General features: G+C 36.7%; 1 protein-coding gene across 1 annotated transcript in view; it reads left to right on the forward strand.

The window, feature by feature from the left end:
• Positions 1 to 16,732, forward strand: part of LOC106880000 (soluble guanylate cyclase 88E) — a 259,119-nt gene that overhangs the window by 54,379 nt on the left and 188,008 nt on the right. The window contains exon 2 of the mRNA XM_052971518.1: positions 12,855 to 12,928. Coding sequence (XP_052827478.1) covers positions 12,912 to 12,928 — 17 coding nt within the window. The 5' untranslated portion in view covers positions 12,855 to 12,911. The remainder of the gene's footprint in view (positions 1 to 12,854; positions 12,929 to 16,732) is intronic.

Below are 16,732 nucleotides of genomic sequence, written 5' to 3' on the forward strand. Positions count from 1 at the left end.
ATATATATATATATATACAGACAGACTGAGAGCGGGATAGATAGATAGATAGATAGATAGATAGATAGATAGATAGATAGAGAGAGAGAAAGAGAGAGAGAGAGAGAGAGAGAGAGAGAGAGAGAGAGAGAGAGAGAGATTTTCTTGTCTGTCTATTTGTCTATGTCATAATACGTATCTCCCTGTCTATGTGTATGCCTGCCTCTTCATTTCAGAAGGTGAACGTTCAATTAAAAGGAACCAAGATAATATCGGCATTTTTAGTATGAGGTTAAGTGAGTGTGTACCAAGATGAAGGCAGGGTGTTCGACCCTTCGTGAGTCTGGTTGTTTTATTCTTCTGTTACCACATCGTTATAAAAGACAAAAATAACTGGCCATTTTGGCAAAGTTATTCCTCATTCTGGCTTCTATTTTATGCAGCGTATTTTGATAGCAGTTCATTTAATAAGCAAATACCCTATCTCATCAACATTGCTATCCATCTATCCGTTACAACAATATTCATTTGCTTTATATTGTCTGAAATATTTTGCTGGTTGTAATAATATATTATTACGGTCATTGATATGCCGATGGTGGTATTATGGAGAAATAAATGTGTGCAAACATACCGGCTAACATGTACAAGAAGCAAACTATGTATGCAATTTCAGGAATGTGCACATACACGCAGTGCAGAAAGAAGTCATGTGTGCGCACACGTTTCGTGTGTTCGTAGAAGCAGAATGGCCCAGTAGATAGAGTATCGAGTGAAAAGATTATTCATCATAAATTCAAATACACTGCTGATTTTTCGATGTATTACTGGCCACGTAGACATCAAAAATTGCTATCAGACCTTCTTAGAACAGCTTGAGTTTTACATGTACCCGAAGGAAACAATTGAAAGCCTACTCAGTAAATCCCGCATTAGAAAATCCTGGAGACGAGCGTTCAACAACAAAATTGCTAACTTTTCGCTTATGTGACCTGCCTGTGTCATATTTTGCTCTCAGATGAGGTTTGACATCGTCGCTAGACAAATATTTCACTTGTATGTATTTGTTCAAGTATGCAAATGAGACACTAGGAGTGACGATGGAGTGAATTATCAGTTTCGAGTCAATATATGAATTCTACTATATGTATTGAGTATTCTTTCTCCCCCATTTGTTTATTAACATGTGTGTACACTCACACACACAACTTAGTAAACTCGACATGATATTGTTTAATCCACCTTCCAACAGCAATTCTGAATAGAGTATAGCTTGAAAATTTTCTTAGTCTTTATAAAGGAAAAAGCACTCCTGGTTATTCAAAAGTTATTTGATAAAAACGTGAAAGCAACTATAAGTGTACGAAAAATAGCTGTGGCATTACCTTGAGCAAGTCAATCAAAATACCATCCTAGTTGCCGAATTAAATTGAAAGATTGAGATATAACACTTATGAAGTGCTTGTTCAAAGTAAATATGTACGAATAGGAAGTAAGAGATAACATTCCAGGTGAACAGCGAGGAAAACATGAAAGCCCTTTCTCAGTATGTGCAAAGGTGGTCTTTAAAGCCGTTTCTTTAACTATAAATCTACTTCAGAATGGACTATATGGAATGATGAATACTTCGTCCAACTCAGTACTGAAATTGGAAAAATAATGTGCAGTCCATTTCGATATTGACTGTTCAATCAAACACGTACTTTCTACTTAAACAAAATAAAGCAATGGGTACTCTTGCACCATAACACTGTGAAGCGATAATTTAAACAAAGGAACAGAAAACAAATGACCTAATGAGAGCAGAATCTAAATGAGAGAATATAATGGCAAAACGCAATCTACCCAATGTCAGAAGAAGAGGGATGGCTCGTAGACTTACTAATTGCTAACAACACATTAACGTCGCCATCATTTTCTAAAAACATTCTTTGTTGAGAACCAATTCTGAAGACAAGCTGGCAAAATTATTGAGCAGTAGTCTATTTTATATGTGTGTATGTGTGCGTGCGTATGTATATATATATGTATGTATACGCTGCGTGTATATGAGCGATTACAAAAGAACAGTAACCAGCTGAAATATACATACACACCCACACACATTCGCCACGTTCTAATGCGTTAAGTACAACCATTGTGCGAAAGTGATACAGCGACAGTGATTGAAAGTCGAGTAACATACCTGACGATTAACACCTACGCCCATTATCTTCATGCTACCCAATTGTTGGCTTATAAATCGAATGTTGACTTACAATAAGAGCTATTAGAGCAAAATTTCTGCTAGCAAAATACGTGTTCGCATGTATGAATACACATCAGTGAAAGGGAAAAGAAGATATATTATTTGGAAATTGAAGCAACTGAGCGTATTTATCGTACAAGCAAAAATGATCTGCGGTCTCAGCCTCTGGGTGAAACCAGTAGAAGATAAAAGTTGTATAAGATATATACATACATGCACTCAGAGACACAGATACAGACACAAACACAGAAATACACACATATATATATATATTAATGTTTTTGCTTATGCATAATCATACATGCGGAACTCGAACATTGAGCGCATTATTATATTTATGTATAATACAAAATGAACAGATTGATAGTGACTTCTAAAGTTTTACCGGTATATATATATATATACATATATATATGTATATATATATATATATATACGTATGTATGTATGTTTTTATGTAAGGCTGTTGTGGATGCGAACCATTGATCACTATGACCGGACACAAACTTAATTACTTTATATATATATGTGTTTGTATGTATGAATATATATTATATATATATACACACGCATACACACATACACACACACACACACACACACACACATACACACACGCATACACACGCGCGCACACGTATATGTATGTATATATGTGTGCGTGTATGCTAAACTTTTGCAAGAAAATGGGTGACGGTAACTTCGACGTTTCGGCCTGACAGCTTACATCAGACTGTCTGATGAAAGCTAGCAGGTCGAAACTCCGAAGTCACAGTCTTGCAAAAGTTTGATAAATATGAACTGAACCAAAAAGTTCCGAGTAATTCTACTTTAATGTTAAATGGGTTTTATCTATAATTTGACCCAAAATCAAATATCAAATGTGTGTGTTTGTTATAGTCATTTTCATTCATTCTGACAATAAGATTCCCGGCTATTTTTATATCACATTACATAAGTGATTTGTAGCTTTAAAAATGCATAAGCGTCATAATTTCTTTTCACCTCTCTCCCGTGACAGTGACAAAGTTAATTATCCATTATTGATTATGAAACGGCGGGCACATAAATTTATACACGATACACACACACACACACACACACACACACACACACACATATATATATATATATTTACATACATATATGTATGTACATACACACATATGTGTATATATATATACATACGTATTTATTTGTATATATATATTAGTATATATATTTACTGACTGACAGGCTTGGTTTTGGACGTCGTTATTTATTAATCCAAACATATAAGAATGTGAATGTGTATGTGTGCTGACATTTATATACACACACATATGCATACAAACACACGTACACACACGCACTTTCATGTACACGGACGCTACACGCGCGCGCGCGCATGTAGTGTATATATGGCAGACTTCAGAAAAGTGTCCGCCAACAAATCTCACTGATAATGTATTAGTCAACTCGACGTTATCGTATGTAGAAGATACTGAGATATTGAATTTATTTGGCTGATATAATTTCCACTGCTACTTTTGAGTTTCCATGTCCTGTGCGTTTCATCAGATGGAAATATCTGGCAAAAGACAAGAACCTTTAACTGAACGTATCTAAATGCGCGCGTCTCACTGGCTGACTCATATCATCATATAACCAATTCTTTCTCAGATTCATAGTTGCGGCTCTAAATTATTCAATTCATCTTACCGCTTTTGAGCACTCTTGTAATAATCTGGCACGTTTTTTAAATTTACTATGTACTTTATAGGAACACGTGATTATTTAACCGGAGACTGATGCTGCTGCTTACAGTTGCATACGGAGTAAGAGAGAAAGAGAGAGAGAGAGAGAGAGAGAGAGAGAGAGAGAGAGAGAGAGAGAGAGACAGACAGAGAGTGAGTGAATATCCTCCTTAAGGGAAGAAAACGCTTCTAAGTCTATATTCTATTTTTAATTTTTCTTATCTTGAGTGATCTTTTTGCTGTGTGAAAGAGCGTATAATGTTTCCATATTTCCATAAAATCCATTTATTAGATATTCTAGGATTTGTAGATAGCGCCATTTCGCCCTCATTCAGGGCTCTTCAATACAACATAACTTGAGAACTTTATCGAAATATAAGTGTCTATTACACACTCTCCTTCGCTCTTACGCGCGCCTGTATACATGTGCGTGTGTATGTACTTGTTTTAAATATGTTTTAAACATGTTCAGATACACCGTTTTATCTTTTTTCATGTTTAGCACTTATGCGGTTAATTTACACTCACAGTTAGTGTTGTAGAAGATTGCGTGCGCGCTCGCGCACGTGTTACTTTAGCTTCACTCTACTGCTACCTGCAGGCGTCGATAACGTAAAGGTGAACGGAGTTATTTCATAAAAAGAGCTGCAATGTAAAATTCGAAGAGCTTCTTTAACGGTCCAAACACAATATCGTTCGTGTTTCATATTTCCTATTTAAAGCACTAAATAGGAGCTATATGATAGCAAATATTTCTCAGAAACAAGAGTTAACATTAGTTCAAAATTTACTTGAAATCTTCGTGGATTTAAATATATTCAGAGCGATAATAAAATTGTATTTACGGTAGCTGTAATTAAAACAGATCAAAGTTTTCCTGTTACAAAATATATATTTCCCTTGAGAAAAATATTGTTTTTGGTACAAACAACTACTTAATTCGCACACGTATTATCTTCATCAGTAGGCCACAAGCAATGGGATTTGTTCAAAATATACTCACTGTTAATATAAAGTAAAACTATGTGTGGTGCTACATCTGACTCAAGACAGAAGACGAGTGGTATGTCTAATGCAGTGAGAAACTTCTACTCAAAAAGATCAAGCGTTGAAGCTGACAGAGATATCTGATTCAAATAATTTTGTGTTGTTGGACAGAAGTCACCTGCATTGCTTATATCGCTGGTAAGGAGCTGAAATACCTACACAGTTAATTCAATATCTGACGAGCATGTCGACCCCTGCATTCGGAAATGGAATACAGCTACACTCTCAGTGTATAATTATTACCCCAAATATTATATATATATAGCCATATTAACCCCTTTAATACGTACTCCTTCTCCCTTACCCCTCTTCACTTCCTAAATCTAACATTGGTTTAAATGTCACGTCACAACTAAATCGGTTTCAGAATACACTTGGATAACAAGACTAAAGCCATGATTCTCATATATTTGATTCCTTCCTCTCAAGCACCATTTAGAATGATCGCCTAAGGAATGCTTTCCAACGTATTTAGTTACATCTTGACAACATTTATTTACATATAATCAAACTTTTTATAATCATTCTACGCTCTCCTCTGATAAGCACGTGTTAATTTCACCTTTTAAATTATAAAACATATTTTATACATTTATAACACATGTTTCACTAATATTAACTCAAATTCCCAACAACGTATTATGTGATTACAATTTTTTAATTTTTATTTTATGTTGCTATTAGAAATTGATCTTATTTCTTCTAAAACTTAAGTAGCCAACCTATTTCTGATATTAAATCAGGTTCTTAAATACACCTGATTATAATTTGATAATTTTAACAGCGCTCATATTTATCTTGTAACTAAATTCCTAGTCGCTCTTCTGCTACTTCTCAACTACAACACAATTATTTTAGCTTTCATACACATCACTTCTACTAACCACAACATATTTATAACATTACTCAGAAATTCAGAGAAATGATATATATCATCTGACGGTTTTCTTGCAGAAAACGTCTAGCAACAAAATAAATACTACCAATTTATCAACACTGCTATAGTTAAATAAATATAATTCTATTTTTATTCTATTTTATTTTCTGTTATTATACTTACAACTCCTACATACACCCAAGAATCTCATATTTACTCATACTATTTCATTAAATCCCTTCCTCATGAGATGTCCAACTAGACTTTTTAGCAAATATTTTCATTTTTTTTTTCCTTATTATATACTTTCTCTTGGGTCGCATAATCAAATATTTTATGCTATATCATATTTTTCTTTATCATATTATCCCTCACCATGATTTAAACAGTTGTTTACAGGAGTTATCTTTGTAGTCTTAACAACAAATACACTCGTAAACAATAGCAGTTAAGCAAATCTCATTGTATAAAAACATTGATCGATGTATATGTTTAATTCATTTAATTCACGTTACCCCACACCTAAACACACTTTCTATTTCATAATAAATTGTATGCCGTCTTCATTTTAAATATTTCATATGTCATATGAAATATTTCATATATTTCATATTGTATTTCAAATGAACTGGTAATTTATACATTTCTATCAATATTGGTTTCAAATTTCGGTACAAGGCTAGCAATTGAGGGGATGGAGCTAAGTCGATTACATTGGCTCCAGTGCTCAACTGGTAATTATTTTATCGACCCTGAAAGGATGAAAGACAAAGTCAACTTTAATGGACTTTGAGCTCAGAACGTACGAAAATGCCGCTAAGTATTTCGCTCGGCGTGCTAACGACTTTCCCACCTCACCGCCTTCATTTCTATCAATAATGATTTCAAATGTTAGTACAAGGACAATAATTTCGGGGAAGAGGCTACGTCGATTGCATCGACCCTAGTACTCAACTGGTATTTATTTTATCGACTCTGAAATGATGAAAGGAAAAGTCAACCTCACTGAAATTTGACCTCAGAGCATGAAGACGAGCGAAATGCCGTTAAACATCTTGCTCGGCGTGCTAACGATTCTTGGCGGCTCACCGCCTTACAGATTTCCATCAATATTGATTTCAAATTTTGGCACAAGGGCAGCAATTTCGTTGGAGGGGTTAAGTCGATTACATCGACACCAGTGCTTAACTAATACTTATTTCATCGACGCTGACAGGGATGGAAAGCAAATTCGACCTCGGGGGAATTTGAACTCAGAACGTAAAGATGGACGAAATGCCACAAAGCATTTTGTTCGGCATCCAAACGATTTCTACCAGCCCACCATCTTTACACATTTCTATCAATATCAAAAAATACAAGACATCACCCCGCTTCTTTTAACTATTCTTTCGATTAAGAAAACCTTTCTGTTTTGACGAGCTGGCAGAAACGTTAGCACGCCGTTACAACAATATCGCTACTTCCCTACATTAACGTATATGGATGCAGATCCACAACCGTTCTTATATAATACACGCACATATGTCTTTTGGTGTGTATGTATTCTTTTATTCTTCTACTCTTTTACTTGTTTCAGTCATTTGGCTGTGGCCATGCTGGAGCACCGCCTTTAGTCGAGCAAATCGACCCCAGAGCTTATTCTTTGTAAGCCTAGTACTTATTCTATCGGTCTCTTTTGCCGAACCGCTAAGTTACGGGGACGTAAACACACCAGCATCGGTTGTCAAGCGATGTTGAGGGGGGGGGGGACAAACACAGACACACAAACACTCACACACACACACACACACACACACACACACACACATACATACATATTTGACGGGCTTCTTCCAGTTTCCGTCTACCAAATCACGAGGCTATAGTAGAAGACACTTGCCCAAGGTGCTACGCAGTAGGACTGAACCCAGGACCACGTGGTTGGTAAGCAAGCTACTTACCACACAGCCATTCCTGCGCCTGTGAATATAAATGTGAGATAATCAAGTGGGTAAATATTGGTCGACAGTATCATTTGTGCACCGCATGTTTGCGTGTTTAACTCAGTTAATCTATTTTCCACAATAGAAGAGATTGTATACGAAGACGTATAGCGGGTGACATGTGATTAAATGGCTTCTTGTACAGGAAAGAATAAAAAAAAAAAAACCCCTTCGTTCACTTCACCACCGTCACTTTTCGCCATACAGCAACCATGTTACAAATATCGCAGCACCACTTGGATGCAACACTTCAGCATACCAACGCCTTATAGAACTCAAAACGATATCTCCACCCCCACCACCTTTACCATTATCGCTGTCACTACCACCGTCACCATTATAGATCTTTACCGCCAGACAATATAACTGTCAGTTTTCTTTACAAACAATGAAAATGTCCGTTCAAGTAATTATCTTAATTGGCCTTTGTTGATCAATGTCGCGTTTTTCTATACATTCCTCCCTCCCTTACCCACCCACTGCTAACATACTCCCGTCAATACCTCGCCAGTTCATTACATCACCGTGATCAAACTCCAGTTTCTTCGCTCATCCCTCCTCCTCTAAATGCTTCATTATTTTTGAGTAGCTTCAACGTGGTCGCTCGGTCTGTGAGAAATAGCTGTCAAATCTCTCAAAAATCGTATTCTGGTCGTCTTACAAAAGGGGAGAACACGTTAGATAATATACTCCTAGATATATTGTACATGAATAAGAGATGGAATGATTATGACCAGAAAGATTTTGATCATACATTTACTCAATCAAAACTGAGTGGGCGGGGTGCTACGTAAGAACATTGACTCTACCCCCCACCCCAACAAGGGAACCGCTAAGTAGTTGCTTAGCTTGCTAGAAAAAGCTGCCAAACCCTCCTCAAATTACAGCCTACTGTCTTAGATAAAGCGATATTGGACAATAAAGTCCCTGATATACACAAAGCGAGCGTGTAGTACATGCTACCGGGTCACTCTGCATAAGCTAAAGTGTTCAGTGCAGAACCTAGAGAGGGCCTGAAAGGTGATACGGATACGCATACGTAAAGTGGACCTTAGTGAAAATACTATGCAACCTTTTTTAATTTCTTATCCGTGCAGGACTGTACATCGGACTGTCGTTGAATGTTTCTAGTAATACAGCAGTTTTATAATGAGAATAGGTTGCTAACCCAACGTACTGCACATGATCGCCTTGGATCATAGAGCTATTGAATCAGGATTGATCTGAGCCAACCAATAACAACTACTACCATTACCATCTAAGCTACCTCTATCCGTAACACCACCGTTAATAATAGCAATGTCGCTACTTCCCTACATGTAGCTATCTCTCGGTCAACCTCTCTCCACAACTCCATGTTTTCGAGCCAACGAGTAGCCTCTAAGTGGTCACCCGACCTGATAGTTATAGCAACTAGATCTTGTACAAGTTATATTACACCGCCTTGAAAAGAAAGAGATAGATACATTAGAAAATGTCGTAAATATGCAATAGCCGAGATCAGGACGGGGTAGCCCTAAATGGAACGCCTTTGATTACAGATCTGCTTAGAAAGGGTTGATTTGAGGTTTAACAACAACCACAACAACAGCAACTCTATAACTTTGGCAGTAATAACCATATCCAGTAACATAGTTACCACAACCACCACCACTACAACAGCCACAACGATATCAGACGGCCAATATGTAGGTAAATTAGGGCGGCGAGCTGGCAGAATCGTTAGCACGTCGGGCAAAATGCTTAGCGACAGTTCCTCCATCTATGCGTTCTGTGTTCAAATTCCGCCGAGGTCGACTTTGCCTTTCATCCTTTCGGCGTCGATAAAATAAGTACCAGTTGAGCACTGGGGTCGATGTAATCGACTTACCCTTCCTCCGAAATTGCTGGCTTTGTGCCAAAATTTGAAACTAATATGTAGGTAGATAAGTAAGGTTGCAAGTTGGCAAAATCATTAGCACGCCGGACAAAATACTTAGCGGTATTTCGTCTGTTGCTCCGTTCTGAGTTCAAATTCCGCCGTGATCGACTTTGCTTTTCATCCTTTCAGGGGTCGATAGAATAAGTACCAGTCGCACACTGGTGCTGATGTAATCGACTTACCCCGTCCTCTGAAATTTCTGGCCCTGTGCCAAAATTTGAAAGCAATTTGTAAGTATATTAGTATGAGTTGAATAATGAGGATACGAGAGAAAAAAAGCGGAAAATGAAGTGAAAAAGGGCAAAATAAAAGAAGTTGGATGACAGCCCAGAAAAAGTCAATATAACTTATCGAATATTTAGTGCATAGTTACTGACATGATACATTTTTATGGGTCGGTTTCTTTTATCTTTTGCTTGTTTCAGTCATTGGACTGCAGCCATGCTGGGACACCTCATTGAAGGAGTTTAGTCGAACAAATCGATCGCACTCCTTATTTCTAAAGTTTGGTATTTATTCTATCATTCTCTTTAACCGAATCGCTAGATTACAGGGGCGTAAACAAACCAATACCGGTTATTAAATGGTATAACCAATACCGGTTATCAAATAGCTACTTAACACACAGCTATGCCTAAAAATAAAAGCAAAAAACCCGAAACAATAACGTCAGTGATGCACAAACATATAAAATGGAAAGAGGACTCGTTCAAAGAGGAGATCTCATATTCTATCATAAGTGCATCTCACAAATACTATTGGGCGTGTCAACAAATAAACTTGATAAAAACATAATTCATTTTCAACAGATTATGTATCCGGTATATATGTATGTGTGTGTTTGTGTGTGCGTGCGTGTGTATATGTGCATATATGTATGTATGTATGTATGTTTGTACGTAGCTATCGGCGAGAAGTTCAAAAGAGTGCTCAATGCCAATGGGTAAGTATTATTTATGGCTATGAGAGCTGGAATCTCATATCTAGCTATTCGAATTTCGCGTTCCTACCCATCATACTTCTAACTCGATACGAAATGCTGGATACTTCGTATCCAGAAACGTGAAACTCAAAAAAAATGTAAGATGCCAGCTTTCGCAATCAATTGTGTATGCGTGTGTGTGTGTGTGTGTGTGTGTGAGAGAGAGAGAGAGAGAGAGAGAGAGAGAGAGAGAGCATAGGTGTGTGTGTGTGTGTGAAGACGGCACGCGTTAATCTCGAAAACACTGGAGAACGTGTGATAAAGAGCACCCGCTGCAACGATTTGAAGTCCAGTCCTCGTTTCACACAGTCGGCCGTGGATGTAACTTTATTGTTCTTAAGAGTGATCGTGAGAAGTTGCCAGCTCCCGAAAATCTGTCCATGATCTTCTGTAAGCCTTCTGCTGAGTTTGTAAAGATAGCTGCATCGTCAGTAAACAGCATGTTTCTAACCTTCTGTAAATAAGATTTGACCTTTAGTTAATTTATTCTGAAGAGTAGCCATCAGACAGTTGAATAGCACAAATAATATGCCAATAGTGATGACGTGAAGATACATATTTGCTGAAATCGGTTCTTCCCTCCAAATTCCCGTCATACCGCACAGTGATTATCTTATGCTTATTAACTTAAGGTAGTCAACTAATGACTAGTAGCAACTGAAACAGATCATTTGTTAATGAAGGCCAGGTACATTAATTAATTTTGCTCTCGTCGCTTTTCTTCATACTGGCATTGTAAAAATATGTCTATGGCAGCTCTATAGGTGCAGAAACCATATTTCGACTCAAAGATATAGTTTGTCAATTATACTAAAATGAGATATGCCTCTCTAAACTTCTGTCGCTTTAGTATCCCATCTATCTCGTGGAACTGCACTCATTTTCTAGAAATTAAGAAGTTTGTGGAGATATTCAGGGAAGATTGGTTCGCCACATTTCAAAATTTCGTCGGGGTTCGATAGGGTTTTGCTTTTTTTTTTTCATGCAAAACCTTCTATCGTAACAATGTGAATGACTATTTCAAGTTTGTCTCCAAACTGAACTTTATCTGATGTTCTTTGCACTGAAGAAGAAATCTTCTCAGAGTCTGTTGCATGGAGAGCATCATGTTCAGCTTGTCTCACTGAAACTTCTATGGTTGCAGCCTGACCTTCAGGCAAACAAGCGAATCGTCTGCATTACAAACTGCACTGTGGTATGTTTTAGTCGGCAAATAATTTTTGAGATAAGGACACTTGATAGTGACAATGACTATGTTGCGCAAACATTTAGACTGTATCTCCAGGATACTCTATGGTGGCTTTTAAAACCAAAGTAGATGTTGGTGACACATAAACTGTGATAAGCACAATTCTAGGAGTTGTTGACTATTGGCCATTATGTTGCCAGTACAATAGTGATCTAAATAAATAGTCCAAGCCTTCTAGTTTAGCACTGATGTCGCCTATTATGAAGGGCCCTTTTTATTATAAAAGATATTATCTTGATAATAATCTGCTAAGTACTCCCGTACCACTTCTCTTCTAGTAATGTACAGTTATTGGGCGTTAAATTCATTGTGTTGTTTTTCTTGTTTATTTCTCGTATTACACTTTATGGAATCTATTTCTGCTATATTCTGGTCCTATACCACAAAGAATATACTAAGACTCAGGCTGCAAATATGTTGACGTAGATAGTCTTGTTACTGAGATAAGATTTTTAAATGTTTTTGAATGTCAAAATGTTCATTTTTCATTTTCATTTGCAAAACTTTTTTTTACTCATGTCGAAAGCATTTGAAGAAAGCGAAATTTTCCAGGTCCTTTATAATTTCCATCTCTGGAATTCTAAACAGCCAGCTCCACTTGTCAGTCTGTCTCATTGTCCTGTCATCTTGTATTTATTCAGTGCAAAGGATGTCTCAATGCCCTCGCCAAATTGCTTGACCAACTTGGGGCGGGGTTCATTTGGGACATACAATTTTAGATCCTTCATGAAGATAAAATGGTGGATGGACCTCGTCTTCCCACTTTAGTAACCTATAGTATTCCTGTTTTTTTTAAAATTTACTTATTTATTTATTTTCTTTGTTTAAAGGTTTTTGCACCTCGGAATTACTAGCTGACTCGTGAAATACACACACAGACGAAAACCATGAGCGACGAAATAGGGTAAGAATGTATTTTTGGTTGTGTATCCTTCTGATTACAGTTGTATGTTCATATTGTTAACAATATTACCCTTGATTTAAGAACTTCACTCTCAGTGATCTAATATCACGTAGTGGCATAATTATAGCTAATAACAGTGGAATAACCACATCTGTGAGTAAAATAGCAGAACCATAAGTAAGCAAATTAGTAGATTGTGGTTACGGATAGTACCATTTTTGCTTACAAACTTCAGCCGTGCATAGAGTGGTGGAGCGCCAGTCATCAATAATAAACATTACAGGCACAGTATAATTTAGAAGTGTTTCGTTACCTCGCAAGACTGACTACAAACACTCCCATTGTCATAGTCAGGAGGTGAATGAGCTTCTTCAGATTGATTTGCTTTGAACATACTTTACGGTAACGAAAAATTTCTTGTGAATAATGCAATATTTGTTGTGTTTTGATACTTACCAAATAGTAAACATAAGATAGAGCTTTATATTTCATGTTTTATGCATATGTTGAATCTGATTCTCTTCCATTATTTCGTACCCTGTTAAAGTGTTCTCGGTGTTATTAAACGGTTTAAGTCTGTCTGCATTATTCAGTGAGAGTGTTAATTGTACCTAATTTAATCCATGTCTGTCTCAGAGAGAGATCCTTCTTTATAGGTGAAATATGATGGAGCTTACTCTTGCTGTCACAGCGATACATTCAAAGGGGATATTGTCAATCCTTGGGTAGAAATTGTAGCCTATTGGGAGCGTTTGTTGTAGTTTATTATTATCAACTCTAGTGTATTAAACTACTGCCCTAGTGCTAATAAACAGCCTTGATTGAACAAACTTGCAATCAAAGGCATTTCAACTATGATCAAGCCATCTTTTCTTTAGACGCAATGTATCTAGGACTATATAACCTAATGTATCTTTTTTGAGACGGTAGAATGTAATTTGAGGAATATGTGACTGATATTGGTAGTAGCCTCTTAATGGCTCTTCCGTTGTGGATTTTAATCTAGGAGAAAGTTTTTTCTTGACACAGAATGGGATATTACTGATAGACAACTACTTGGTTTCCATATTTAGAATCATATAAACTTAATCACTGAGAGGTAAGTGTTTGTGATATGGTAGAGGCCTCAGCGTTGTTCGTGACGTAAAAACACCGAACTTGATTCAGCTGTGATTCTTGACAATCCGCAATTAATCAATTAAAATAATTTCATTTCCACAATTTAACTTAAAATTTATTACTCCAGCATTCAGTTAGTCACTAACAAAACTGATATTTCATTTAATTTTGCGTTTCCATTTCGAAGTCACTGAACAGTGACCCACATTTCCTGGAATTATATTATATTATATTACGGGTTGCAACTACAGACTGAAGATAATATATCATTACAGCTCATATTTCACTCTATAAAATCTGTCATCGCAGAATATAGGTGACTGTAGTCAAATTTCTCGAACGTATTGTACGCTTAGGATGAAAGTTAATTACATCGACAAACACATCATATACTAGGAACACTAAAATGTGCTGTTTTTGACTGCCCTTAATTGAAACAAGCCACGAAAGTACTCTTGTTGTAAACTCAGACCGCTTCTTCCTCACATTTTACTTCCTACTCGTTATACAGCTTTCACACTACTCGCACCACTGTTTACTGGCTACATCTTCCCTCTCTTCTCTCTCTTTTCTGTCTCTCTCTCTATATATATGTATCTATCTTTCTATCTCTCTCTCTCTCTCTCTCTCTCTCTCTCTTTTCTCTCTGTTTCTGGTCACATCAGCTTGTCTACATCACTCCTTTACTACATCCATTTTCTCATTCGCAATTTTGCGCCATGGATAATACGATCTATATTTATTAGCCCTCTTTCTCTCTCCCTCATCTCTCTCTCTCTCTCTCTCTCTCTCTCTCTCTCTCTCTCTCTCTTTCTTAATCTTTCTCTCTCACACTGAAGAACGACTTTGTCCGAAACGTTAGATTCTTTCACTCTACACGGTTAACCAATTCAATAAACTCTTCTATACAATTACTTATGGATTGATTTCTTTTTGCCCATTTCCACGGATTCTAAATTATGCCGACCAAATTACATTTGTTGGATTGAATGCAGAAATGTAACGTTCAGAATTGTGTGTGTGTGTGTGTGTGTGTGTGTGTGTGTGTATCAACACTCATCATGTCCACGATCAAGGTTTTCAGCAGGTTGATTACTAATACTATTCATGGTTAACTTTGAGTGTGTTTGAGTTCTAATCACTTCCACGGTGACTGGCACGCAACGGCAGGATTTGAATTCCGAGTACAAAGGGCCGGATAAAGTACCGCAAACAATCCTGTCCGAACCTCTAACGATTCTACCTGCACCGAAACTAGTGTGTTCGGACTGTACTGAAGCGGTGATTTGCGGTCTTCCGGTCGTCATACTCGTTAGATATGTTCTCAAAAGGAGTTTCAGAACTCTAAACAGTACAGCTAAATATTTGTACTTTGGTCTTCGGAGGAAAAAACCTTATTCCACACTTCTCACGTTCACGTTGAAAGAATAACTGCCATAAGTTAATTAGCAAGTTATTTTTAATGGATTGGCCTTCGATCCAGGTGGAAGATTTGTATCTGATCACCTCATAGTTATAGAAACTGACTTGAATCACCGGCTCAATAGATAACTGTGGTTCCTGTAAGAGTTAACATCATATACAAAGCTGGTTTCTCATATTCCTATCGAAACGTAGTCACGTTGATCCAATTGTCTTCCAGAAGATGAGATAAAATAATCGAATCCAGTATTGGAAAAACGTCTAATTCCAGTGCTATATTATCGATTATGGTGATGTAACTATTTGCCTTCAATTAATATTGTATCCGCATCATCTAAACGCTTAAGAAGATAATTTGAAAGTGGTAAATTAAAATGCGAAGTTCCTCTTGATAATTGGAACCTCATTAAATTATTGGCAATAATAAAACCAATGACGGACTTTTGTCTATGCATATAGAGGTCACTGTATATAATAAACAAGCACAAATACACATACAAACACATAGAAATGTGCACACACTCTAACATAAACACACATGTACATGTACTCACATACTCTCTCGCTCTATTTCTCTCTCCTGGAGGGATGGTTATGTTTGCATATATATATATATATATATACATATTATAAAGTGTAAAGCTATCTTTAAACGCGCGCATGCGTATGCATGTACATTGTAACTATTGTTGCCTTGTTGTATCTATTGTCATCGCTGTCATCGTTGTTGATTAGGCTCTTGTTTTTTTTTTATTATTAATGTTGTTATTGCTTATATCGATGTTTTATTTTAATATAGCTATTTAAATTGTTATTTCCCCTTTTCAGTGTTTTTGTTGCTGTTGCTATTGTTATGATATTTTCCTTGTCGTCCGTCATTGTAGTGCTGGGAAGGTAATTATTGCTAAAAGGGTGATAATGTTAGTGTGTCAGCTCTCTTGTCTTTTCTTCTTTTTTTTTTTTTTTGCTTTCTTTTTGTTTTCTATGGGGTGTGTTTTGGTGCTGATGGCAGTAATTGGAAAAATACATTCATTTCAATGAATACCAGCAGCATACTACACACTGACGACCGTTGACTGAACACTATTCAATTTTTTTTCTCCGTGTTTTTCTCCTTGTCTCCGTATTCTTTCTGTTGAAGAGCGTAGCTCGAAACGTCAAAGACTTTCCGTATTCCCGAGCGTCATACTAATATATACTTTTGTTATTTACACCACCTGTCCTCGTCTGTTGTTATTATTTGTATATTCTCCCATATATATA

Source organism: Octopus bimaculoides, chromosome 11, assembly GCF_001194135.2.
Source record: "Octopus bimaculoides isolate UCB-OBI-ISO-001 chromosome 11, ASM119413v2, whole genome shotgun sequence".
NCBI lineage: Eukaryota > Metazoa > Mollusca > Cephalopoda > Octopoda > Octopodidae > Octopus > Octopus bimaculoides.